The 25,480-nt window shown below is 63.5% G+C and overlaps 5 protein-coding genes across 5 annotated transcripts; all 5 read right to left on the bottom strand.

The window, feature by feature from the left end:
• Positions 1-1,070: 1,070 nt before the first annotated feature.
• Positions 1,071-2,309, bottom strand: LSCM1_06292 (uncharacterized protein; the record flags this gene model as incomplete). The annotated part of the gene is made up of 1 exon (XM_067323723.1): positions 1,071-2,309. The coding sequence occupies one exon, from the start codon at positions 2,307-2,309 to the stop codon at positions 1,071-1,073; it is 1,239 nt and encodes a 412-aa protein (XP_067179352.1).
• Positions 2,310-3,593: 1,284 nt separating this feature from the next.
• On the bottom strand, positions 3,594-4,571 carry LSCM1_06291 (uncharacterized protein; the record flags this gene model as incomplete). The annotated part of the gene is made up of 1 exon (XM_067323722.1): positions 3,594-4,571. One exon carries the CDS (start codon positions 4,569-4,571, stop codon positions 3,594-3,596), a length of 978 nt encoding a protein of 325 aa, XP_067179351.1.
• Positions 4,572-5,947: 1,376 nt separating this feature from the next.
• Positions 5,948-9,943, bottom strand: LSCM1_06290 (uncharacterized protein; the record flags this gene model as incomplete). Its single annotated transcript, XM_067323721.1, has 1 exon — positions 5,948-9,943. One exon carries the CDS (start codon positions 9,941-9,943, stop codon positions 5,948-5,950), a length of 3,996 nt encoding a protein of 1,331 aa, XP_067179350.1.
• A 2,921-nt stretch (positions 9,944-12,864) lies between these two features.
• On the bottom strand, positions 12,865-13,254 carry LSCM1_06289 (uncharacterized protein; the record flags this gene model as incomplete). Its single annotated transcript, XM_067323720.1, has 1 exon — positions 12,865-13,254. One exon carries the CDS (start codon positions 13,252-13,254, stop codon positions 12,865-12,867), a length of 390 nt encoding a protein of 129 aa, XP_067179349.1.
• Positions 13,255-13,704: 450 nt separating this feature from the next.
• Positions 13,705-24,513, bottom strand: LSCM1_06288 (uncharacterized protein; the record flags this gene model as incomplete). Its single annotated transcript, XM_067323719.1, has 1 exon — positions 13,705-24,513. One exon carries the CDS (start codon positions 24,511-24,513, stop codon positions 13,705-13,707), a length of 10,809 nt encoding a protein of 3,602 aa, XP_067179348.1.
• Positions 24,514-25,480: the final 967 nt, after the last annotated feature.

Below are 25,480 nucleotides of genomic sequence, written 5' to 3'. Positions count from 1 at the left end.
GGGACAGGGATGCTTGGGGCCTTCCACTCTCGATGTGTATGTGCGTGTGCTGGTGGGTGGTGGTGGGGAGGGGACACTTCATAGAGAGAAGGGTGAAAAAAGTTCCTTTCAGTAATGGCTACAGCAGTCGCGCCTCCGACGTCACAGCATCGCTCCACCGCCATTGCCTGTCTTATTTACTCCTGAGTGGCAATGACGAACAGGACGAGAGGAAAGGTGAGCGCACGCACACATGCGATCCTAAGGCGGTGAGAAACTGCGCTGGAAGGCTACATGGATGTGGTGGCGGTGGTGGTGTCCACGCTGGGGTGCGGCGGTGAAATGGGTGGCGATGGCGCCTGGGGAGGGAAGGGCAGACCACCGCGCCTCTCCCTTGATGACCTGAATGGCTCTTCTTTCTTCAGCGCAACTACATAAAAAGCGAAGCGCAGTCGATGAGGGGAGTCAGAGTGGGGTGGGGTGAGGGAGTGCAGACGGAGGCGGGCACCCGGAACAAGCACGAACGTCGCAGGCATGCATGCGGCAGAACAAAAAAAGCGAAGGCCCACTGTACGGAATAGAGGGAGAGACGAGGGGGAGCCAATCCAGAGAGGCCTAAGCTGTGAATGTAACTTGGCGTGCGTATGTGTTCTGCCCCCCCTTCTCTCACCAGAGGTAGGGTAGGGCAATTTGCAATGAGCGCACGCACCACCGCCCCCCTGCCTCCCTCCATCTCTCAACCCCTCTCTCGCACGCACGCACCGCGTTTTCTCAACGCACACCCCAACACATATGATGCCGCCATACGCACACACCAATGTGCAACGTGCGCTCCAAAGCACGACCCCTCATGCACGCACATTACCACCAACAGAAGGGGCGCGCGCGCGAAGGAGGAAGTGAAGGGGAAACCACACTCACCTTCCACCAGAGAGACGGCGCGGAAAGACGAGCCCTCAGCTTCTCTGCCTCTTACATCGCCGGCCGCGTCCACCGTGACGAAGGCAGCTGCGCCGCTCCCCTACGGCCTCTACCACCCTCTCCTCCAACATCTTTGCGGACAGCTTCTGCCTTGCCCAGTTCCGCTCTTTTCACTGCGGAATCTTTTTCGCCATTTCCTGCACCGAGTTCGTCAGCCCCATCACGTGCTCCCGCCACTTCGCTACATGCTGCGCCAACGCTTTCACCTCCTCAAGGCTGAGCACACGCGACTCTACCCACGTGATGTGCACCTCCTCCTTCAAGCCGTCCATGCGGCCCTTGATGATGCCGTGCGCGAGTGCTTCGAGCAGCAGCGGCTCCGCCGCGCTGTCTGGTACACCGCACCGCTGCGCCACCGCGTGAAAGGTAAACGTGCGCTCGCTCAGAGGCGTGTAGAAAACAAGGTGCAGCAGCGCCATGAGCCGCACCTTGCGGTGCAGCGTCGCCGCAGCGCTCACGAGCTGGGACTCCTGTGAAATCTGCTGCTGATGCTGCCGGAAGAAGGCCTCAAAGCTGGCCACATCGCCTTCGTTGCAAAGCCGCATCATCTCCAGTGCCCAGTGCTGCGGGCAGGACTCCCGCTGCAGGCGGGACACAAATTGATCGAAGTTGAGGAGCTTTCCAAAGTTGAAGATCTTGTCGGACAGGAGACCGGCGACCACCGTCTTGTACGCCAGCGCGGTGACGTCCTCGTCGCGCATGGGCAAGTCCGCCTTCTCCAAAAATAGCACGATGTCGAAGGCATTCTTATAGTAACTCGTGTGCTGGCGCCGAATCTCATAGTCTCGACCGCGCGCCATCCCGTAGAGTGCCACCAATACCGGCTCCACCTCGTGCATCTTGAGGCCGTGCAGGTACGCCTCGGCCTGCTCCAGTAACTTGCGTGCCGTATGCGGCGGCGACCCAGGCACTGCCGCGAGCACCGCGCTATCCTCGGCGCTTGTGCTCTCGAGTAGCAGGAGGGCGCGAATGCACAGGGCAGCGTAGTGGCCTTGCTCCGAGCTGCTGTGGATGAGGGAGGCACACGCGCCCTCGACAAGCTCCAGTGCTTTCTGCGTCGTGCTGTGCGGGGCGAAGCAGACGGAGCGAACAATCATGACGTATGCGATGGGCGAGATGTCGGCGCGCACGGCCACTATGACATCCGCGTACAGCTCATACGCGTCCTCCAGCACCATTGGGTCGCGTATCAGCTGTAGCAGCTCCTTCGATAGCTCATACCAGAAGCGCTGCTCAAAGTAGTCGAGCGCGCGCGACACCGTGGCAGCGGCGCTGGCATTGTTCTGCTCTTCCAGTCTGCTCCGGAGGTTGACCAGGTAGATCTGGGCGCGGGCTTCCGGGGACGACATGCTTGCCCCTCCTCCCCAAGTCTCGTGGAGGATGCGTAGCGCGGGGCACAAGGGAGAGGGGGGAGGGAAAGAGGAGAGGTACCGCCGTAGTCCGATGGAACGTCTGCGCTGCTTTCCCTTTTCCTTGTATGTGTGCGTGTGTGTGCGCTCGTTTCCAACTTTCCTGTGAGCGCGTCAGTGTAGGTGCAGAGCCTTTTATGTGGTGACTGATGGTGTGTGCGCGCGTGCGTGCGTGTGTATGTGTGTGTGTGTGTGTGCACGTGTACGTGTACGTGAAGAAAGTGGGAGTGGCGGAAGGGGAAGTGAGAGAGCTGGAAAGAGGGCTGAGGTTGGAGTGGTGTATGTATATACATATATGTATATACATGTGTGTGTGTGAAGTAAATGAGCAGGAGCGGTGGCCGAGGAGCGGATGAACGACAAGCCATTGAACATACACGGCGGCGGATCGAGCTGGTATGGAGTCAGCGCACTCACCACCCCCTTCTCCTCTCATGCCGGAGGCCGTTGCCCACTTGTGCAGCTCATACAGGCAGACGCATGGGCTCGGGGCACGCGGATGTCTCTCGGTGCGCTGCAAGCATCGAAACGCATCAACAGAAAGCCGATGAGTGCCGCGCCGGGGGCTGGGATGGAGGAGGAGCAGCAGCCCATGTGTGGGCCTGCGCGCTCTCCTTCGCGCACCCGCTCTCCTTCTCCAACGTCCCTGAGGGCGAAGGCACACCGGTTCGGGTCGCTCATCAAACCACGTCGCCACGCAGGAGCGAAGAAGTTCCGCCAAACAGACACGCACACACAGGCAGAGAGAGAGATGGCGGGCACAGAGCAGAACACCTCGACCGCGCCTTCACCGCAGCGCTGCACTGTCGCGCGGGATGCGGCGAGATCGCACCACTCAAGCGACGCCCGCTTCTGCTCGGCGCACCTGTGCACGACAGGCGCGGCAGTGACAGTGCGGTCGCTCCCTCCTCTCGCCCTCTTTCACCTATGCGTGAGCGCCCACATACGCGCCAGCAGAGGCGTAGAGGCACATGCTTTTTTGGTAATCTCGCACAAACGCATTACTGCAGACGTGGCGCTTACGACGCAGCAGCGACTTCTGCTGAACCTTTTACAACTGTTCGTCCTTGGCGTAACGCACCGATGAGGATCTACAAAATAAGTACGGGGTGCAGTGAGACAGTGGAGAGAGAGGGAGGGGGAGGGGGGAGAGAGCGATGACACCGATTAAGGCTCCTTCGTCGCCCTCTTCTCCCGCACTTCGTCTGCCGATGCCGCTCTCGTCTAGGGCGAGAGCTGATTCTGAATGGCCTCGATAAACATCCACATGAGGATCACCTGCGGCACACACCGCACCGCCTCGACGAGTGCCCCAGCGTACCAGCCACGAATGCCCTCCTTGGCGTAAATCTGCCGCAGGCAGTCGCCGACGCCACGGTAGACCGTCTTGTCGGCTCCCTGGCCAGACATGCCTATGCGTCGCTTCGCTACGTCGAGCGGAAACGCCACGAGTATGGAGGCAATCGCCGCCGCGGAGCCGCCCAGCATCGTGGAGAGCACGTTGCGCGCCGCGTAGTTGTCCTTGAAAAGGGGTGGGTGTGGGCTGTCCAAAACGGCGTACTTGATGGTCTCGTAGGTGGCAAAGCTTACCAGCACGTCCGGCACGCGCTGCATCAGCGACGCCCCCATGCCTCGGTAGAAGTTGCGCAGCGAATGTGTCTCCCGATACACGAGCAGACACGTGTGCGCAATGCTGGTAAACTGCCTCTCGCCAGACATGAGGCGGAGGCGGACCACCTCTCCCGGGTAGACGGCGGCGCCAGCAATCGTCGCTGAGATGCCGCCCGCACCGCACTTCATGATGAACTTCTCCATCATTATGCTCGGCGTCGCGGCATCGGGCGCGCCGCCATCGTCGCCGTTGCCGTGCACTCTGTGGCCAGGCAGCGCCGCGGCCGCATGGCGGCGATCCAGCCAATCCTGAAAGAGAAACTTAAACTGCGTGTAGAGTAGAAACTGAATGCCGCTGTAGGGCACTCGAATGACCATCGAGGTGAGGTTGCCGCGCCAGAAGCTTTTCAAGCCGTCTTGTGCATAGATGTGGCGCACCAGCTGATCGATGCTGTAGCTCTTGTGCTGTCCGAGCTGCTGCAGGACGACGACGCGCTGAAAAGGGCTCAGGAGAGACTTGGCAAGAGCTCCGCCAAAGCCGCCGGCGACAGCGTCTACCCACGCCGTATGCTTCTTCTCACTGCTGGACATGGGCAGCGCGACCCGAGGACTGTGGGCACCTGCGGGTGGAGAGGGCGGAAGGGCTCCGCGCGATAGACGACCTCACCGGGGCGGGGGCTCGCAGGGGCGGGCTGAGGCACGAGATGGTACCGTCGACCCCTTGAATTTCTTTGGTTGAGCTACGCACGTCTATGAAGGCGCATAGGCTGAGTCCTTGTCGATCCCCTCCCTCCCCTCCCCTCCCCCCGTTTCGTTGAGAGTGGTCGTAGTAGTGGGAAGAGGTCAAAGGAGGCCCCACCCTTCTATCTTGCATGGAGCGTCTGCGTATGTGCCCCCGTTGGCGCGTTCACGCCTCGCTTCCGTGGCGCTGGGTGCGCTTGAGGTGAGGAGGGGGCCGTGGAGATGGGCGACGCTTTGGAAGTGGTGTATGTATGGCGTTGGCGGGAGGAAGGACTGAGAGGGAAGGGGAGACAGGAAAGGGGTGGGGGTGTGGTGGGGGGCGAGGGAGAGGGTGCGGGTGCGTGTGGGCGAGGAGCACGCATGGCGAAGCGAGAGAGGAGCGACAGCAAAACACCCAAGGGGGACAGAACGAGAGGAAACGGGATAGCAAGTCAGCAGCGGACTCCACACAAACACAATCGGGGGAGGGGAGGGGTGGTGGTAGTGGGGAGCGGAAGGCAAACCAAGACACGCGGTCCCCCCCCGTCATGATGCCACGCACTTGTGCTCTACCCCCCCTCCCCCTCCCTCTCACTTCCGCCTTTACCGCTGCAGGAAGAGGGTCAAAATATCTTCGAATGGAAGTCGTGCTCACCGCGGAAGAGAAAGGGAACGAGAAAGGGACCAGCGGGTGTAGCAGCCCGCCGTCCGCAACAGTTCCGCACGCCTCTCGTACACATACACCCATATATATATAAGGAAGGGGAAGCTGGGGAGGATGATGCCTTCGCTGCACCCCGGCAACTACGCGCGCCCTCATCGAAAGGGTAACGTGACACATCGAGGAGACGCGCGTTAGAGGGAGGCGCATGTGCAACCAAATGAAGGCGACACACACATACACACATATATATATATGCTTTAGTTTGTCTTCTCTATAAATACCTTCACCTCCACTCGCACACCTCTGCCTCCACGCATTTGACCCGCCTGCTACTCGGAGAGGGAAAAAAGGGAAAAAATGTGTGTGTGTGAGGGGGACACGCGCACCAAGCGGTGGCCGCATCAGCGACAGCGGGCTACAGAGGAAGGACGGGAGGCGCTATGAGCGGGGCGGAGGCGGGCGGAGCTACCGGCGGGACTGGATGTGACAACACAGATGGCGGCAGGGAGACCGTGCAAGAGCGGCAGTGAGGTCCGGAAGGGAGGGAGAAGGGGGAGGGGCAAGGGACACGGCGGCCCACCCGCTAGTCTTCCCGAAGCCACTCAGGCGTCGACCTTCCAGACCTGCTGCTTTTGGTGGCACCTTGCTCTTCCCCTGCTTCGTCCATCAGCGGCTGCCCTGGTAGATCTTTGGTGTACACACCACGCGGACGTACCGCTGCGCCGGTGAAATGCCCGCACTGACCTGCTGTACGGGTGCTGCAGCCGCATTCAGCTTCTTCCGCCTCATCGGGGACAGGCTCCTCCTCAAACACGTCGCCATCACCGCGGGTGATACTCACGGCCTTCACTCTGTCTGCGCCATCAAGTCTCCGCGAGAGCGTCGGCCGCGCTGCTTCTTTCTTGCGCTTCTGCTCAGGGGCACCCTGACCGAGTTGCCTGTCGCCCATGTTGGCCTTGCACCGGTCGGCCTCGATGCGGTCGCGGGCACTGACTTCCGCCTCTATGGCGTCGCGTGACAGAGTCAGCACGGAAGATCGTTGCGCATTAGTGCCAGCTGCAGCAGCAGAGGCTGGCGCCCCATTAGCAACGGCACTGCTGCTGTCCTTCTGGGCTGACCGTTCCACGGGCGAGTCTGCCAGCGCTGTGAGGGCAGATAAAGATGGCTGGCCCTCGGCATGTACGGTACGCTTGCCCTTGTGCTCCAGTGCCGGCAGGGCTGAGTGGAGCCCACAGTGTGCACCGCTAACGGCACCCGTCACGCTGTCCTGGCTTCTCATACGCGCAGGGGTGATGGCGCCCAGCAAGCTTGGCGCCACGGTCACTTCCTCTGTTCGCCGCTTCACGGGAGTCCGCAGCACATCGCGCAGAGACCTCTTGCGCGCCGCGGCAGCGCCGCTCTCCGCAGCTGGGACGTCGACATCTTGCGCAGCGAACGGTGACGTGGTCGCTGGTGTTAAGCTTGCTGAGCCAGTGCCGCCGACAACGTAAAACGGCGCGCCGGAAGCAACGGCAGAGCCGGCAATTCCAAAGTAGTTGAGCCCAGTCGCACCCATATTCGCCTTGATCTGCTCGTCGCGCCTCTGCACACGTCCCCAGAGATCGTTGATTTTCGCCTGCAGCTCCTGCTTGCGGTTCATCAGTGTTTTCTTTTGCTGAAGCACAAACTCAGCGTTCAACACCTCAGTCTCGCCGATCTTATGCTGCCGCTTTCTCTCTTTCTCCCCCACCCGCGATGACGGGACAGCGCACGAGCGTGGCGAAGTCGTGCGGGAGCTTCGGTTCGAATACGTCGCACTACCACCAGCGAATCCTCCGCTCGGTGCGGCCTTCGCGCTGCTGCGCGCATCCTGCGCGGAGGCGGTGGCGTACACCAAGATGGCAGTCTTGTGCTTCTCAATCGTCTTTGCATTGGCGTCGCGGGTTGCGCGGAGCCCCTCATATTCCCTCGGTGTAATGGAGGCCAGCTTCTTGCGCCGCACCTGCGCCTCGAGCTCACGGCACTTCGCCTCCATCAGTCCGGTTGCCGCGCGTGTGCGCTCCACATTCGCCTTCAGCTCCTTCACAGTGCGCAGCAGCCCTGTGCGCGAGTATATGCCCTCGTTGAGCTGCCGCTCCTGCAGCTCAGAAGCTGTTGGCATGCGACGGTGCACCTCTTCGATCGTGTGTGCGGCACGCTTGTCGCGGTTCTCGAGAGCGCGGCGCGCGGCTGTGACTACCTTTAGCTGCTCACGAACCTTTTGCAGCTGGATCTCTGCCCGCACCACGAGCGTCTGCACGCTCATCCCCGCTGCTCCGGTGTCGTGGCGCGCGTACTGGTGTTCAAGCCGCTCGTTCTCCTGCCTCAGCTTCGCGAGTCGTGAGCTGGAGGGACGGCGGTCACCTCTGGTGTCGATGGGTTCCAGTCGCGCTTGCGCAACCGACTCGGCGCGCCGACTTACGTCGCTGGAGGACCTGCGTCTCCGCGCCGCTCCAGCTGCGTCCGCGGAGTGGCATTGCGCCAAGGAGGCTGTCCCGCGGCCTGATCTACCCTCCCCTAACTCTACCGAAGCACGCTGCCGTGCGATACGACTGTCCCACGTGGCCAGTTCTTCGCGGAGGTGCGCCACGCGCGCCAGCAGCGCCGTCAGCTCATCCGGCTCTGGCGCGTGGTTTCCCTCAGCGGCAATGGTCGACGTCGCTGATCGGCACTTGACCGCTGCGATGACCATGCTAGGGAGGGAGACATCCTTGGACGAGGGTGTCGAACTTCGGGAAGAGTTAAAACGCCGTTGCGGCGACGGCAGACATTTCTGAGATACATTGTTCTGCGGCTTCTCCACATGCCCGTTGTTGCTATTTTCGTCATCGGCGCTGGCGGCGCGTGAGTTCAGTGAACCGAGGACGCCATTGAAGAGCTGCACATCCGCCGTTTTGCCAGCAGCGACGCTAATTTGCCTCGGCCCATTTTGGCCACGCACTGCAGCCCCACCTGCCGCGCGGGTCTTCGACGAAGCTGCGCACAACGCTGATCTAGATATGGTAGCACGGCTGTGTGAGGCTGGGGACTTCACAGCAAAGGCTGCGCCCTTTGGAGAGCTACTGCTGTTAGCAACACTGCGGCCCGGCGGCACCGCACCTGCGAGTACGCGAGGTGGACTTGGAGGCTGCTGTTGATGCGTCGACGGGAGCGACTCAACGACGCTGGCGGACGCACCAACGCAACTCGGTCCGCCTAGCAGCGATGCATGCCTCGAGGAGGCGCATGCAGTTGGTGAGATAGAGAACGAGGACGATTTCGCAACAGCATGCGATGAGGAGGGGCTGGTGAAGGAGTCTGAGTAGGCGTCCGACAGTGAGGTGTTTAGCAATCGCCGCTGGGGCACCGCGGCCTCCGCGGGCACAATGGTAGCGCTAGCGTCACCGTCACCGACACTTTCCCTTTTTTCGTCATCGATCGCCGCCGCCGTGGCGTCGATCTCAGCTGGAGTGCGACGATGACCGCGATCGTCGTCGCCATCCCTCAAGACAACAACCGAAGTATAGTTCGATTGGTGCAACGCCTTACTGCAACTGGAGGACGTGTTCGAGCCACACTGAGAGTGGTGCCGATCGGCGGAGACGTCGCGCATGACTGGCGTTACAGCACCAGCCGCCTTTGCGGCCGACGGTGTTGCTTCTGCAGCAGCAGCAGCAGCAGAGGGGTACTGGGAGGTGCTGCGGCGCCGGCCACGGTCACTGGCATCATCATAGCTACCATTGGAGGAGGCCGAGGGGCTGCGCGAGGCGCGAGCTGGAGCTGAGGCGCTCTGCGGCAGTTTTGCGTCTGTCTCCAAAATGCTGCCGCTTTCGGTAGGCGAGATGCGGCGGCGTGCGAGGACGGGGCGGCCCGACAACGATGACGCGCACGGTGATGAGGAGAATGAAGTTTCGGGGGACGCTGCCGTGCTGGTGGCCTCTGATGCATTGGAAGGCGAACTCCGGTGCGGCTGAAGAACAGCCGCACCGGCGTCCACCTGTACTTCGGTACGGCCATTGGGCGCGGCGTACACGTCCCGGGCGCCCATCGAGGCGACCTTGTACTGCTCAGGGGTCTGTGGAGCGGAGGAGCGCGTAGAGGCGGGGGTAACCGAGCTGCAGTTGGCCGGCGAGGCGGATGCTCGAATGCCGCCAGATGGGACCACCACCGTATCGGCGGCTTGCGCAACTGATCGAGCATTGCAGACACCCTCGGTGGGGCGCGTAGAGCTCACATGATCTCGGGACGAAGATATCGACGAGTGTGAGGAGGAGGAGCAGAGCTCGTGTGCTGACGGCAGCAGCGGGTCTGCCGCCGCCGACTGATAGCTGGAGAAGCTCGAGCCTAAGGAAGACGTGCGACGCTCCTGTGCACCTTTCACCCCCGCTTTCTTCTCTGCAACGCGGCCATGGCTCGCCGCTGTGGCGGTTGCTAAACCCCCGTTCGAGGGCATTGTGCACATGGCAGGAGAGGTGCGATTTGACGTTGACACGGGCCCCAGGCAGCCTGTGAAGGATTTCGCGCCCACAGAGGCCGCCTCCTCTTCAAAGTCGTCCTCGTAGAGCTCATCGTAGTCGCTCATCGCGAGAGGTGATGCGGGCCTTACACGTCTGACAGCCGATGCGCGAGTGTGTACAGCGGTTGTATAGAGCCGCTTTCGCGGACGAGGTGAAAGAGGCAGAACGTTGAGGAGTAGAAATACGCAGCCGCGCGCGCACACTTCCGCGCTGGGCTCGAGGCAGGGGGCACGCCGCACATGCTGACGAGTGGGGGCCGACGCAGATAGGTGTGCATGTGTGTGGGCCATGACGTCGGTGCTCGAGGAGAGGTGGGCGGTAGGACATTCTCCTCTGCCCCACGCCGACAACAGAAAGTGCGACACAGAGGGGAGCGCGGCGATGCCGCGCGCTCTGCGCAGCAGCCGTCCATAACGGGGTCGACTCTTTCGAGACAAACGCATCAGCGAATGTGTGTTGGGCCACACACGAACCGAGACACATATACATATGTACGCGTGCAGGCGCATACAGGCCACAGCGCATCCAGCCCTGTGTGCGCCACCGCGGCTTCCAGACGGACTCGTGTGGGCTGCATACCGGCATCCGCGCGTGCCGCCTCCAGGAGGAAGTCGGCCAGCTCCAGGTCAGGGCCCTCTTACACCCCGCGTCCTGTGCGCATGCCATGCCGTGGCTGGCAGTGCCTGTGCCCAGTGCCCGCATTCGCGCAGCCTTGGCGGCCTGGCGCAGGGCGCGCTTCTTGTCTGCGGAGGGCAGACTCGATGACTGTGGCTTCCGTTGCCGGCGATGCCGCCTGAAAAATGCCTGCGCCGCTTACACGCATGCGTCGCGACAGGCGTGTCGGTGCCAGGAGTCCGCGCCCCGCCATCCCCTCACGCCCGCACGCGCTTCACAGTAGTGGGTGCGCCGAGCAGAGGGCGCCCCTGGCAGAGGCACACACCTACGCGCAGCGAATCCATGGCATGCCGTTCTGATGGGGAGGAGGCGGTAGAGAGTCGACTGAAGGGGCCCGTGCAGCGCGACTGAGGCACCCATGTTGACACCACTGCGTGAGGGATCCTGACGCGTGAAATGCGGTGTGCCTTGAGCGCCGCGCGATCTTCGAGTATCGCTCAGCATGCCGAGCACGACGCGAGGTCGGATGCCCTCCCACCCAAGACAGAGGGCCACGGAGGCTCTGGCGAGGGTGGGGTATGACAGCCGTCGCGCATTAGGAGGCCGCAGGGCATCAGCTGCGCTGCATGCTGTCGCTGCCAGTCATACACCGCTGCCGTTTAAACCACGGGGACGTTCACGTGTGCATGTCGGACGAGGATGGCCGCCGCTGCGGTCTTGCCAGCACAGCGTCCGGGAATGGTGAGCAGACCGGTGACATGTGCCCGTGGAGTCGCCGCTTCCGAGCCTGCTGACCTGCGGGCGTGCGGAGCCTTTCCTGAGGCTCCCCGGCACAGCGACGACAGACATGGTGGAGGGAGGAGGCGCTTATGTGGCGGGCCGTCAGCGGCAGAAGTGGTGCCCCAAATAGGCCGCCGTTTGTCGCCTATCGCCATTGGAGGGCCCGTGCTGAACCCCATGAGGAGAGGGCGCGAGCCGGTAGCAGCGCCCAAGCTCGCGTTTCTGCGCCTTGCCTGCGCCAATAGCACTTGCAGCAGGTCATGCCCCCAGCTCCCCTGCTTCACACTCATCGCTGCAGTCCCAAGCAAGGGGTCGGCAGCCTTTTGTTGCTATCACGATCGATGTGTGGCCATCACGAAGCACTGCGCCCACTCCGGGCTTGAAGTCTGCCCGCACCGCGCCATCTGCCCACCCGTGGGGGAGATCTGCCGAAGTGCCGTGGCAGCAGTGGCGCGACCCGCTGAGTGCACCTCCCGCTCCGAGGTACGCGAGGAGGAGGGGAGGGGGTAACGATCTCCTCTCACGCATGTGGAGGTATGCAGGCAGGCGAGGTGCGTGGGTGCATCATCGAGTCGAGGGGCACACTAGTAGATCGTCCCCATCATGCAGGTCTTCCGCTGCCGGCGTACTGAGGCACACTGCCAACCAGTGCGGCGGCTATGGCGTGAGGGTGCTTTGAAGCGCCGCCCTGCAGTTTGCGCTGCCATCACCCCACGGTGCGTCCACACTAGAGAGGAGCTTTGGCTCCATCGGTGCCACGTACACACGGGAGCAGAGAAGACTATTCGACGGGCCCCGCACTTGTGCGAGCGCACGTGCCATCCCGCTTGGCGAGGTCGAGTCGTGACTGCTTTAATAGCCTCCGCAGCGTGTAGGCCATGGGTGCTTCGTTGGCGGGAGGTCCCCGCCTAAAAGGCGAGGGTGGATCCTCTTTCCGGCGCATCTGCACAGCTTTTCTTTTTTGTGTTTGGGAGGGGTGGGGGCGGGGCGCTCCGCTCCGCTCTTCGAATGCCTTCGGTGCCCCGCGCTTCAGCCGCTAGAGGGCGGACAGTTGCGCGCTTCGTATGGGATATACCTGCCCGCCGGGGACTCGAGGAGTGCTGCGCCCATAGCGAAGAAGGCGTGCTGCAGTCTGGGCACCCTGCTCATCTGCGCGCGCAATGGGCGCGCCATGGCTAGGGCGAGGAGAGGGCTTCTTTGACCTATCTGTGCGAAGAAGCAGCGCGCAACAGAAAACGAAATGGAGATGAATCAAAAAGTTAACCGGCAGTCAGATCGAGTGACAGCGAGAGCCAACGTTCCCCTCCTCCTCCTCCCTCACGCGGAGACGTGCGCGCCTGTGCATGCTCACGGTGACTACGAGGGGACGGCGGGCAAGCTCACAGCCCACGCTGTCTTTCATCCGTTGCTGTGAACAGCTCCAGAGGAGGGGGGAGTAAGCGTGTGTGTGTGTGTGCCAAATGATCTTCAGAAACAGACACACCGCAGCGCGCCCTCCGCCTTGATGCGCGCGGAGATGGAAAGACTCACAGGCCTTTTTTTTACCTTTTCCCTCATCACACACACACACACACACAGACACAGAGCGACTTCACCGTACCCAATCGGTGAACCACATGACATAAAAGAGGAGGAGCGCCGCCCCCAACATCGCTCCCCACCCCACGTTCATCCACTTGCCGCCAACATCTCTGCACTCAAAGTCGAGATAGTCCCCTGTAAGAAGAGCAGATTTCTTTCCACGCCGTGCCGCACGCTCAGCCGCCGCGGTGCGCTGCAGGAGAGCCTTCAGCTTCGCCGAATTTGCCTGACGGAGCCTCTCGTGGGTGTCAAAGGCGCCGCCGACTGGCGTGTCCATTCGCTGGTGCATTACCACCTGCTCGGGATGTGTGCGATAGCGTGTAAGAGGAGAGGAGGCGAGAAAGAAGCTGGTAAGGTGCAGGCGCGCAGCTAGCGGGTGCGGAGGAGAGCGCGCGCGCATGAGGGAGATTATGGCCGAGCGCATTGACGCCACGCGGCGAGCAGCGAAGATGAGCTCGTCGCGCTCGAGCGCAGAGAAGAAGATCCCTGCAAAGGCACAAAGAAAGCGCAGCCGATTAACAAGAAAGAAGGAGCAGATGAGGGCGACGTGCATAGGCGCGCACACGCACATACACACGTACGTTTAGTCTGTCTCATCTGTGAACGCGAGCACGGCAAGTAGAACAGAAGGAGAGGGGACACAGGATATGCCCGGGGGAAGCGACAGAGAGGGGGCATCTCCATCTCTCCTTCCCACCGCAAACGGCGCAGCCATATTGCACAGCCGAGATGACCACTGCTGCCACACCAGCGCGGTCGTCTGCCAGGGCGCGGAAGGATGAACAACACAGACGCCGACAGACACCGCTACAGAAGCCGAAGCGAATGGCCGGATGATAGCGCTCGCCCTTCACACAGTGAGGAGAGGTCGCCTCGCCAGAGCGTCGTCGTGCGTCAATACACTCCACACGCGCCGCCACAGCCACCGGTATGGCGACCGAGACAGGCAAACTGTGACCACGTAGACGGCGACGAGGAACCACAGCACACTGGGGTCTGCTGTTGAGAAGGCGGCCCGGCTGTCGGGGCACACATACAGACCGCTGCGCTCGAGAGCGACAAATTCCAAGCCGGAGCTCATCGCGCGAGCGGTTTGGTTGTGCAGCACGCCCGGCCAATGACCACCGTTCCCATCATTACCTCCACGGGCACCGCGTTGTGCACCACGGCGGAGGCACTCGCTCGGCGCCTGCTCCGCCCCCGCCGGCAGCTCTGCGCCGTAGGCGTAGTACTTACCGTTCTGGTAGAAGGAGGAAGTGTCGTGGTGACCGAGAGCCGCCCCCGACACCGCGCTGAAGGTGCCTCCATCCGCTACCGCGACTGCCGCATCGCTGTCACATGGGGGCTCGGCCTCCGCTGCGCCTGCCACTCTGACCGCGGCGGCTTCTTCGCCGCTGTGCACGACGGGCCGCCGCCTCTGAGCGAGTACATGTTGAACAGGTCCGAACATCCTGCGCCAGACAGCCTGCGAGAGGCTCGGCAGCAGCCCCAGTCGCGTTGCTGTGGCCGCCGTCGACGCAGAGGCGGCCGATTGAGAGGAGCGAAGGGGCACTGCAGCTGTGGCATCGAGACCCGTCCAAGTAGCGCGCGCCAGCAGCAGCATCCGTTGCCGGAGCGCCGATAGCGTCTCATCACTGGTGCCACCGTCGCACTCCGCTGGCCAGGCCGCCCTCCGTTGCGGCCCCACCGCCGAGGCAAACATGGTACCAAAAGAGCCTCGCTGCACCGCACGCACTGCTTCCAGGTACACTACATACAGCAGGGCGTGCGCGAGGAGCAGCAGCGCCACCCACAGCGACAGCGCCGTGGAGTAGCCGGAAGAGAAGAGCTGCAATCGACTCAGGAGCGAGGCCGCCGCGCTCTGCAGGGGCAGCACACGCACGAGGACCGCATGCGCCGCAACGTGCGCCCGTCGCTGCTCCAGCATGTCCTGTGTTGTGGACTCACCGATGCAGTAGAGAAGGCTCACACGGTCGTCGAGGGGTGGGGCCTCGCTCTCTAGTGCGGATGACGGGGGATGCGCGAGGCGACAGACAGAGCGGCAGTCCCCTCCTCTGCGCCGTACATCAGCCGTGCCCCTCCACCACCGCCATGGACGCCATCCGCCACGACCGCGGTAGCCGCAGGCACCACGGTGCGAAGGGAGCCGCGTTAGCAAGCCGACTGTCGCGCAGTTGAAAGCACAGTAGCCGGTGCCAGTAAAAAGAAGTGCACGGAGGCACCAGGCCGAGTTCTCCGTCGCGGCGATGAGGAGCGCGATGAGCACCAGCGTGCGCCATTGAGGACGATGAATCGACGACGGTACAAGGAGGCTGCGCATAAAGGAATAGAGGCCGCTGCTGATGGTCGCAGTAGTGGCCAGCCGGTGACGTCCGCTGCGCTGACTCGCTTCGTAGTCGACCGGCAGAAGCCACGACCACCGCAGGAGGTGTAGCAGCAGCTCGCGCGCGAGCGGCGAGACCGCGTAGGACGGCGCCGCGGAAAGTGCCGGCTTGCTCAGTCCGCCACGGCTCGCGGATTCCACGCAGTGCGGGGACGACCAGCGCTTGAGGGAGAAGTCCACCTCCGCGGGACCGGCGGCTGCGCTGGTACGGAGAGGCACCGGTATCAGCGTGTAACTGTGCTGATGGTGCTCCCACTGCCACTGCAGTAGCTGCTGCACCTGCGCGATGGAGAGGTCGAACGGTTGAGGAAGGCGTTGCTGCACCTCTAGGGGATTCGGAACGAAGCCAGCGTAAAGGGGTGATGCTGAGCCGGCGCCAGGAGAGCTGACCATTGGGGCGCTATCGTCCTCCACTATGCCAGCCCCTGCTCCACGAAAGGGCTGCAATGCAAGTGGCACAAACGACAGTACGGTTGTCAGCGGCGGCACCACGCTCGCGGCGCGCTGCTCGGCAAGAAGGGCAAGTGCACTCACCAAGTCGACCTCACGATTTTCGGGCAGAAGGCTCAAGTGTGTAGCTACTGCGGACGCACCGAGTGCAAGGCTGGAGGCGGGGATGGTACGCTGTGCGGCGCTCTTCGCGGTCGCTTCAACCTCTGTGCTTGATGTCAGCGAAAGCGGGGCGCCGCTGGCGCTGGACGCGATAGTGCACGAAGCGCGAACAGAAGACCCGTGCGCCGCAGAGGACGCGCCACTCCGTCGATCCACTGCCATGGTCGTGCTATGAGCGGCACCTTTCGCCACGCGCGTGTGCGCTGAGCTCCACGAGGAACCGATGTCCCCATCCCGAGCGTTGGTGGGGCATGTGAACGCAGTTTGATCACCGCAGCCGCTGCCCCCTCGAGGACACGGCTGCTGCAGTGGCGCGGACCCTCGACTAAGGGACGGGCGAGGAGGGGTCTTGAAGCTACAGCGCGAGCGCAGACCGAACGTGTCGCTGCGCCGCTCGCCATCGTCGAATGCCAAGCGTCGCTCTTCGATCACCGATGCGTGCGTAGCGTGGCGCAGGGAAGACACAGGTGCGTCGCCGGCTGCTACACGCTGATTGGCGGCGAGGCGTAGCTGCATCGAGCGCGTCGTGCGCAACGGGGGCGGCACCGTCCGCCCATCGCGCAGCGAGGAGTTGAGCTCTCGAAGAGAGGCATGATTGCGTGCAGCGTTCCTGATGGTGCAGGGCCCCGTTGGCATCGGCGTTCCTGCTCGCTGCAGCTGACTGTCGCCGCGATCTCTCGTCTGCCTGCCTGCCGCGTGGTGCCCAGTGGCGAAGCCATATGTGGAGGCCGACGCGGCGAGGGGCGGCGTACCCCACGCGGTCGACGGCCAGCCCACGGTGGGCGCGACTTCGTTCCGCATCACTTGCGGGTCTTGAAACGCCTCGTTGGCGCCACTGAAGCCACCGAAAAGGCCTTCCCTGAGCGTGAAACCGCGAGCGCTGCTGCGCATTGCCGGACGATGGCTCTGGTGCACCTTGTCACAGACCCCATCGTCGCTGGCATCTTCACCCCACTTCCACTCTGGCGTGAGCAGAGATGGGCACAGTAGACGGCTCGCCGCCAGACGCCCACCGCTGCTGTCGCCCGTCCCATCGAGCTGAGTGCCGTCGCTGAGCGTCCACAGCCGCTCTTTCGACACTTCCGCGGCGGGCGCCTCGCGGTGCGACTGCTGAATAGCCTTGAGCGTTTCCAGCCGATGACGTGCCACAGCGTAGGCGGCGATTCGGTCACACAGCAGCGCGCACCGCGCCTTGCATGCGACCGGGTCCGTTAAGAGTGGCGAGGTGCGCGCGGGAAGTTCGAGGCAGTTCAGCCCGGCCCGCAGAAGCGCATACCACAGCCGGGCTCGATGGTGCCATGTGAGGCGCAGCCCCTCCCCCTGGTGCTCAAGATGCAGCCGACGGGACGTTTCTCGGCGGGCGACGTCATCGTCTTCTGATGACGGCAGTGGCTGCTGGGCTTCGAGTCGTGCACGTGCGCCAGTGGCGAGGAAAGGTCGTCCAGTCGTGAACAGCCCAAAGAGGCACCGCCGCTCCCCGACGGATCTCGCTGCCGGTTCCCGCCGTTCGTCTACGCAGCTGCTTACGTCTACGAATGCGTACTCGCGCCGCCTCATCCGCGCCTCCTCCGCTGTCGGAAAAATGGACGCCACTGGCGTCTGGCACACGAGCGCCAGCAGATCGTTGATGTTGTGAACCGCAACGCACACTTTCAGTGCTGGTGCATGGGGAACGGGCAAAAGCAGCACAAACGCCTGATCGCGCAGGAAGAAGGGCTCTTGGTAGAGGTTGATGCGTTCCAGATAGCTCGCCCGACCGCCCCGCAGCCGCGCGGGCTTGCGGGAGAGGAAGCAGGATATTCCCTCACTGCGACATGTGGCGTCGCAGATGTCCAGCACTTCGAGCCCAGAACCGCCGCTGACGTGCGGCGGCTCCGATCCCGGCGTGCGCGGCATGCGCAGGGAGGTGGTTGGCAGTCGAAGGAAGACGGTGGCCACGTCTCGCAGCGTGAAACTCACGTTGACCCCGGTCGAGAGCTGTGCAGCATCAGCACCATCGACGAGCTCCTCCATCTGCTGCCGAGCTTCCATGCTTGCCCGCTGCTCTGCCTGCTGACGAAGGCGCGCCTCGGCTTGGCAGGCTCGCGCTGCATCGACTGAGGACGCGCGGACCCCTAACGCGGCTGGCGGCCTCCGGAGCAGTGGCTCCCCGTCGGGTGTTGCCGTCGCGGCCGCTGACGCAGGTGCGGAGGCACACATGCCAATGCTGAAGTCTCGCGCCTTTCTGCCTGCCTGCGACACCGCTGCTGTCGCGCGCCCCGCCGGAGGCACTGCCGTTGTCCTCGGTGACCATTCTGTGCCGCCAACAGTGGCGAACCGCTGCTGGCCGCTTCCACTCACGCCACTTTCTTGTATTATACCACTACCCGAGGCGGATGGACTCGGGTCGGCGACGGTATCACTCGCCTGGCGCTCGAAGCAGTAGCGCTTCGGCATGGGTCCGCAGAGGTAGTTCTCCTGCAGGTAGGCCTGATAGTCGGTCAGTCGCTGCCCCCGCTCTAATTCCCATCGACGTAACTGAACGCGCTCACGAACGGACAGGCCATCGCGCCGTGCCGCGGAGGGCATTGGGGTAGCGGCACCGTAGCTGGGGCGGGACTTGTACAGCTCCTTCACGTCTGCGCCGCCAGCGCGAGAGTCACGAACGAGATCCCCACCGGCAGTGCGCGGCGCAAGAGGAGGGCGGCAACGGGACGACAGTCGCTGACGGTGGCACGCAGTTGCGGACGCCGCTCGACGGGCGCGACGCACCGCGAACGGCGTCCGCTGCTGCGTGCGGTGCAGCCTCACCGGCGAAAGCGAAAGCTCCTCCACAAAGACATCGTCCGCGCCCCTATTGCTATCGTGCCTCGCGCCTCCCAAGAGAGCGCCAGGGGCCGAGGCTACACAGTTGTCGTACGAGCGCCGACCGCGTTGCTGAAGAGAGGGATCACCTGCGATGGTGCCGCAGGTTCGGTGATATCCGCGCTCATCGCCATAAAGTTCCCCACGATGACCGTTAGGGCTCGAGGCGGCACCTAGAGGAAGGTTGTACGGCTGCTCGGTGCCCGAGAAGCGCAATGCGCTCGTGCTCGAGCGCGACAGACGTGCTACCGGCGCTGTGATGCCATGGCGGAGGTTCGGCGCCGAGGACAGCTCATGAACGGGTTGCCACCACGCAGTATCCATCGCAGAGAGACCACGGGGCCGCACACGACTTGCTGCCCGGCCGCCGCCGTTACCGAGGTGTGGCGCCGAGCCGGTAGTGACGGCTGCGTCATCGTACTCGTCGATGAAGAGGCCGCCACCCCCACCGCTGCCGTACCGCTGTGCCTGAGCAGACGTGGGGAATGAGAGACGACCGGCTCCGATGGTTCGCCGCGCCGTGGGAGAGAGCCGGGAGGACGGGAAGGGGCACTCTGCCACCTCAGGTGAGAGGCGCTGCTGATCCGGCGATAGGCATGGCACCGACTCCGATGCTCCCTGCACCGTCTTCCGGGCGTTCCACGCCATGGAGAAGTAGGTTGGTGCATTGGTCGCACTCTGCGCACTGCGCGGAGCGGCGCTGCCGTCGCTGGTTGCAACCGGTGTAGCGGCAGCGGCTGGGGTCGGTGTGCCGCGGTGGAGCTCATGCATTTTGTGCGCTGTCCGTCGAGCGATGGGGTCATCGAAGAAGCGTTCCTGCGGCGGCGACGACGACACTGACGGGATCTGGTGGGGCGGCAGCCATATGGCTGTCGAGTCGCTCTTGCTACTAACCGACACACCAGAGGCGGAGAGGTCCAGTGCTGACGGTGAGAAGCTTAAGTGCGGTGCAGAAGCAGCGAAGAAGCTAGCGGTACGTGAGCCATGCTGGCGTGAAGCTGGAAGAAGGCGACCGTCATCCTGGTACATGTGCTGCGACAGTTGGTGCTCCGGTGCCGGTGCAATCTTTCGGTGGCTGAGCTCTGTATTTTGATCGAGCGGTGCGGGGAGAAGAGAAAAACTTTGTGTCGGCGTTGCCCTGACGCTGCCGGATGGACCGGTGGGTCGTGATGTCTGCCGCTGCTGCTGCTGCTGCTGTGCGTGCCGGGGAGGTCCACTGGAAGGCGGAAATGGTGTGGATGACCCGAGCCAGCGTGGTGGCCATGTGGGATTCAGTGGGGAGCTTGCCTCGACGTGATACGGCTGGTCGCTTCTCGCAGATGACGTCGTGCTCGGCTGCGTACGAAAAGAATGGGGGTGGGGCACCGATAGGTTGGCCTGTAGAGAGCCGCTGCTTATGCTGCTGTAGTTACTGCAGCTGGCATCGAACGCCCCAGCACGGTGCTCCGCCGCCGCCGCCGCGGCCAACGCTGCTGGTATCCATGTTGCACCGCCTCCGCGCACGCTGCGGGCTGCGTCGAGCTGCAGCTCTCTTTTCTCCATCTCGATGGCCTCCACGGTGGTGCGCTGGGCAGGGAGTGAGGAAGGACTTCCGCGGCGGTGAGTGCCGGTGTTGCTCGTGACGACGGCGCTGGGAAGCGACTGGTCGGCCCAGTTGATTGTCTTCGTTACTGCCTGCTGTGGTCCCAGAGTGCCGGCTATACAGTATGGTAGCGCCGCTGCGATCGGGTCGCTGCCTCGTAAGCCAAACGTAGCACCGTCACGGCCACCAGCGCCACCACCGTGACGGTCGCCATGCTCTGCATTCTCGGCCGCTGCCAGCACTCCCCCCCTCGCGGGCCCTCGCGATGTGGTCCATGTTGTCGCCTGCAGCGTTCGCGCGGTTCCACGCGTGCGGGAAGGCGATGAATGACGTTTCAGAAAAGTACTGTCAGCATCCACCGAGTCCGAAGCCGTCTCGACGGATACGTCGTCAGCCTCTGCACTTCTCGCAGCACTTTTCCCACTTCTGCTGCCGTGCGCGGTAGCGCCACCGTCGCCCAGGAGCTTTGTCGAACGCCGCATGTTCACCATGGCAGGATGGGCGCTGCGCCGACATGCTGCTGATGCACTACTGGTCGCGGCGGATGAAGACGGCTTCCGCTGCTGCGCTGGCTCGACGTCAAAGGTAAGCGCGATTCCGCCACGCGCCATCCGCACCGACGTGGCCGTCACGGGGGGAGGGCGGGCACGTGCTTTTTCTTCATCCGTCATGCCAGCACCGACATGCTTGTTGTCGACCTCGCCGTTTTCGCCCGAGACCGCCGCCGTTGGAAAAAGGCAACCTCGCTTCGCAGTTGCGCACGGCGCTTGGGCGTCGAGGCGGCGGTTTAGCGAAGATCTCGTGATGGGCGGCGTCGTTGTGGCGGTCATGCCATGCGGCACCGCGTACGGCTGGCCGCCCCCAGTGGAGTCAAGGGCGAGGGGCACACCTGTTTTCGTGCGACGGGCGGCAAGGGAGCTCGGCAGCGCGCAGTCGTGCCTCCATCCCCCCTCGGCGCTCCACGTAAGCGACTGCTCCGGGGCGACCCTAGTAGCGCAGGCAGCAGTTGCTTCTCTTCCGCACTCTCTGCCTCCCCGCGGTGATCGACGGTTCCCCAGCGCGCTTGGCCGAGCGGCTCCGACGTGGATGCCGGCTCTCGACGATGGACACGCCGTTCGTCCAGAGAAGGAATGCTCGGCATAGTCTTCGGCATAGTTGACGGGGAGGGCTCGCAGTGGTGCCAAGGAACCCACTGCAGTGCCCATGTCCTTTTTTCTGTATGGAATACTGGAGCTGATGTGGGTGTAGTCGGCAACAGCAGCCGCGCCACTGCCCGCCGTCTGCCTCAGCGCGGCAGGAGAGTCCGCCCTCTTGATGGACTGCGACGGCTTCAACGACGACAGTGCGCCCTCACGGGTCGGCAGTACTCCGTCACACTGGTCCGGCGGCGCGGACGGACACGCGCTCGCGAGATCGGCAGGGCCGCCGCTCGCCCCGCGAGACCGCAGCGACGCACACGGAAAGATGCCGAGGTGCACGGCCGTCCGCAACCCGACGTCACTCACGCATTCTGTGGAGCCGAGCATCACGGGCATCCATTGAATCGCCTCCTGCTCCGCCGGTGTGCGCTGCACTGGAATAGAAAACCACGTGTGGTCGACGAGGCCGCGACAGCAGTAGTGCTGACTCAACTGCAGCTGCGTCGCCTCACGAATGCCGTGCGATCGTGCATCGTCCGGGCTCGCGCCACCTGACATGCGTTGCGAGCTGTCAAGCACAGCGACAGAGATGATGGGGCGTATGCTGCCGTACCGCAGCTTGTGCTGCGCCAGCGACGACTGCGAAAGTGCTTTGAAGAGATTGACAGCGGCTGCAGCAGGTTCTTTGCGGGCCGAAGCGGCGACATGTGGAGCGCGACAGCTTCGCCCCGGTTCGGTGCCGCCCCCGGTGCGCGCGCCGTCAGGCAGGAGAAAGCTGGACGCGCGTACCCCCTTCTCCACGAGGCTTTGCGGCCGTGCCATTGGGTTTCCGGAGATGCTGTTGCATATGAGAGATGCCGACACAAGGAGGAAGCCGTCCGTCACCGAGTGCGGAGGATGCGATGTGCCGTGCACGGTCGCGGCTGCTTGGCCGGCGCGGTCTGGGGAGGACGCACGGGACGGGAACAGCGTGCGCACGAGGCCGTCCTGGCAGCCTCCAGCTGCCGCGCCGTGGGCACCGTCGCCTGCTACTCCTGACGTCGGCGACCGAGCTTCAGCAGCGGAGGCGGAGGCCACAAACGGCGCGACAGAGGCGGCTGCTGTTGTGCTGTCGGGTATACCATTGGAACAGCAATCCCTCTCGCCGACGCCCCGAGCAGCCGCCGCGCGCCGCGATGGCTTCAGCTTTAGTTGCGCCAGTTGCAGAGCACCGCTGCCGCCGCCACCCGTGCCACCTCGCTGCCGTTGCGTCCCTGCAGCCGCGCCAGGTTCCGGCGAGAGGTCTGAGAACAGGCAGAGGGGCACCGCCTGCGGCTCGTACGAAGCACGGCACGAGTGGGCATCATAGAGGGGGTTGCCATCCTTCACCAGGTGGTAGCAGTCGCATGGGGCCAGCGAGTAAAGGAGGCGGGCGACACCAACGTAGGAGATGCCAGGAAACCGGCGTGGGAACGACGGCGGCGGCCGAGGGTGGCAGTGCTGCTGGTGTGCTGGGGAAGGCTCGGCTGCGGTGGCGGTGTCCGACGACGATGAGGGCGCGGCGCCAACGGCCACTCGCGTCCCTGCTGCCGCTTCCTCGTTTTCCACTGCGCGTGTGGCTGCCGACAGTGAATGCGCAATGGCGTAGTTTGTCAGCACCTCGTGGCATGTACGAAAGAAGCGCGTCGCACTGCGCTGCTCCGCCACGGAAGTCTGCTCTGCTGCACCACCAACACCGTGGCCTTCGCGGCTGAAGAGCTGCTCGAGGGCATCGGCCGCGTCGTAGGCACGCCGCGGCGGAGCTGCCTTTCCGGCCGGATCTACCTCTCTCTCCCAGTCGTCCTCCTCATCCTCGCTCTCGCTGCTTCGACACCTGCTGCAGGAGCTCCACAAGCCACAAGACGACGTGGCAGAACTTGACACCTGCTTCACAGTCTGCCCTTCTCGCCGCCACACGCGGTGGCGCTGACGCCACCGCAACTCCTCGCGCTGGCTCGTGTAGTACTGCTGCTCGGCAGGCCGAAAGCGGCTAAGGGGAATGCGGTAGACAGAGAAGAAGAGCGACCGAGCCTCCGGCAACGACACTGATGTCAACGTCGCTTGCGCACCCCTATCGCCTTTGGGGGCAGTGGACGACACCGTGTAGCTTTCGCTTTCACCCACCACACGGCGAGTGTTGTCACGCGAGGTGGAGGTGCCTGTCGCTGCTGTCGCCGCGCTGCTGCCGACACTCCCGCACGTTGGCACGCAATGGATGAAGTGACCTTGGATGACTGAGAAACACACTGTTTCTGTGCTGTGGCCACCACGTGTGCCGCCGCCCCGGCTACACTTTTCAACGGTCGCTTCTCGGCGTTGCACGGCGTCGCAGGAGACGGGGCAGCGGCCGCTGCGCTGCCATTGGCGATAGAGCACTTGCTGATCGGGTGTCAGGGCACGCGAGAGCAGGAAGAAGGAGTCGTAGAAGTGCTGTGTCGCAGGAACGCGCTGCGGCACCGGCGCGACCGCACCAGCGGAGCTCCCGTTTTCCTCTGCAGCGTCGGCCGCGGCCGATGCTGGGTCAAGAAGAACGTTGAGGTGAGAGGGAAAAGTGCGATAGCGCAGCTCCTCCGGCAGGAGGCTGCTGAGGGAGGTGAGGCCGTCCAAGGCGTCCTGGGTGGCGGCCTGATGAGCCAGCAGCAGGGGGGCGCAGTGCGTTACAGCGAGCAAATAGACATGCTCGAGCGTGTCTGCGATCTCATAAGGAAAGTGGGCGCGCTGTGCGCTCAGTAATGCGCGATGCACCGCATCGGCGCGTTCCTCGAGAGTTACCTTGGCGCAGGAGGATGCCTCATCTGCGGAGAGGTGGTTGCCGTCCTCGCTGCCGCCATCTCTCCGGCGCATTGGCCCTTGCGCGGCTGCCAACCCCTTCGACAGCGCAGTAGAAGACGAGGGGAAGGGCGCAGTCGGACCAGAGCGTCTTGCACCCGAAGACCCTGTCGCTTCCGCACGCGCCCGCGATCGCGCTGGCGTCGAGGTGGCGGCGATTGCGTCAGGGCTTTGCTCGAGCACTGATACGGGCACGCGCACGTGCCGCAGGTGCAACCGGAAGTAGTCCACATCGGGCTCGATGCATATCATTGTGTCTCGCGTGGCCGCTTCGTGAAGGAATACGGCGGAGGAGAGGAGGCCGTCTGCACTTGCGCCCGAGGACGCGCTGGAAGAGGAGAAAGGCAGGAGAGCCGGGTAAAAAATGTGTTGAGATCTAAGGATGAATGAGAGAACCCACAAATGCACCGTGGACACACTCGTCGGTCAGACTGCGTGGTGCCGACGATATTGCGCCGCAATCTATGATGGGAAACAAGTGCCGATGGAGAGGAGGGCGACGAGAGGAGGGTGTGTGAAGACCGCGAAGGGAGGTGGTGCCTGAACCTCCCACGCCCCAGCCTGCCCGCTTACTGGTGGGCCTGGCTAGCGACCGCCCCCTCTCTATCTCTGTCTCTTTCGCCCTTCAGCCTCACCGGCTACACGCCTCGCGGTAATGACGTAGCAAACCGCGGCCCAGAGTAGTCGGATGTATGTGTGTGCGTGTGCGTGTGTGTGTGTGGGGGGGGGGAAGAGGGTATGAGAATAGTATGCCGATACGTCCCCTCTCCCATGTGCACGTGTGCTCAGCGTGACTGGCAGGGCCTTCAACTGTACCGTCGCCAACCCAGGGACAGGTGAGCGCTGTGCGCAAGCGCTTTGAGGGAGTGACCCCTGATGGGAAGTGGGCAAAGGTCGAGGTGCAGAGCAGAAGGGATGTGGGCGGTGAAAGAGAGTTGATAATGAGCCGCAGTGAGAGAAGGTCACGGCTGAAAGAGGGGTGGGGGGGCGCTGGGGCGCTTCAGGCGGCGCCTCTTTGGGCGTCCGAGAGGAGCGCGGCTACGGTGCTCACGCGGCGATGCCGCGCGCTCTGCGCAGCAGCCGTCCATAACGGGGTCGACTCTTTCGAGACAAACGCATCAGCGAATGTGTGTTGGGCCACACACGAACCGAGACACATATACATATGTACGCGTGCAGGCGCATACAGGCCACAGCGCATCCAGCCCTGTGTGCGCCA

This window comes from Leishmania martiniquensis, chromosome 19 (assembly GCF_017916325.1).
Source record: "Leishmania martiniquensis isolate LSCM1 chromosome 19, whole genome shotgun sequence".
Classification (NCBI taxonomy): domain Eukaryota; phylum Euglenozoa; class Kinetoplastea; order Trypanosomatida; family Trypanosomatidae; genus Leishmania; species Leishmania martiniquensis.
The sequence above is the reverse complement of the archived record's forward strand: the minus strand, read 5'-3'. Positions and strand labels throughout refer to the sequence as shown.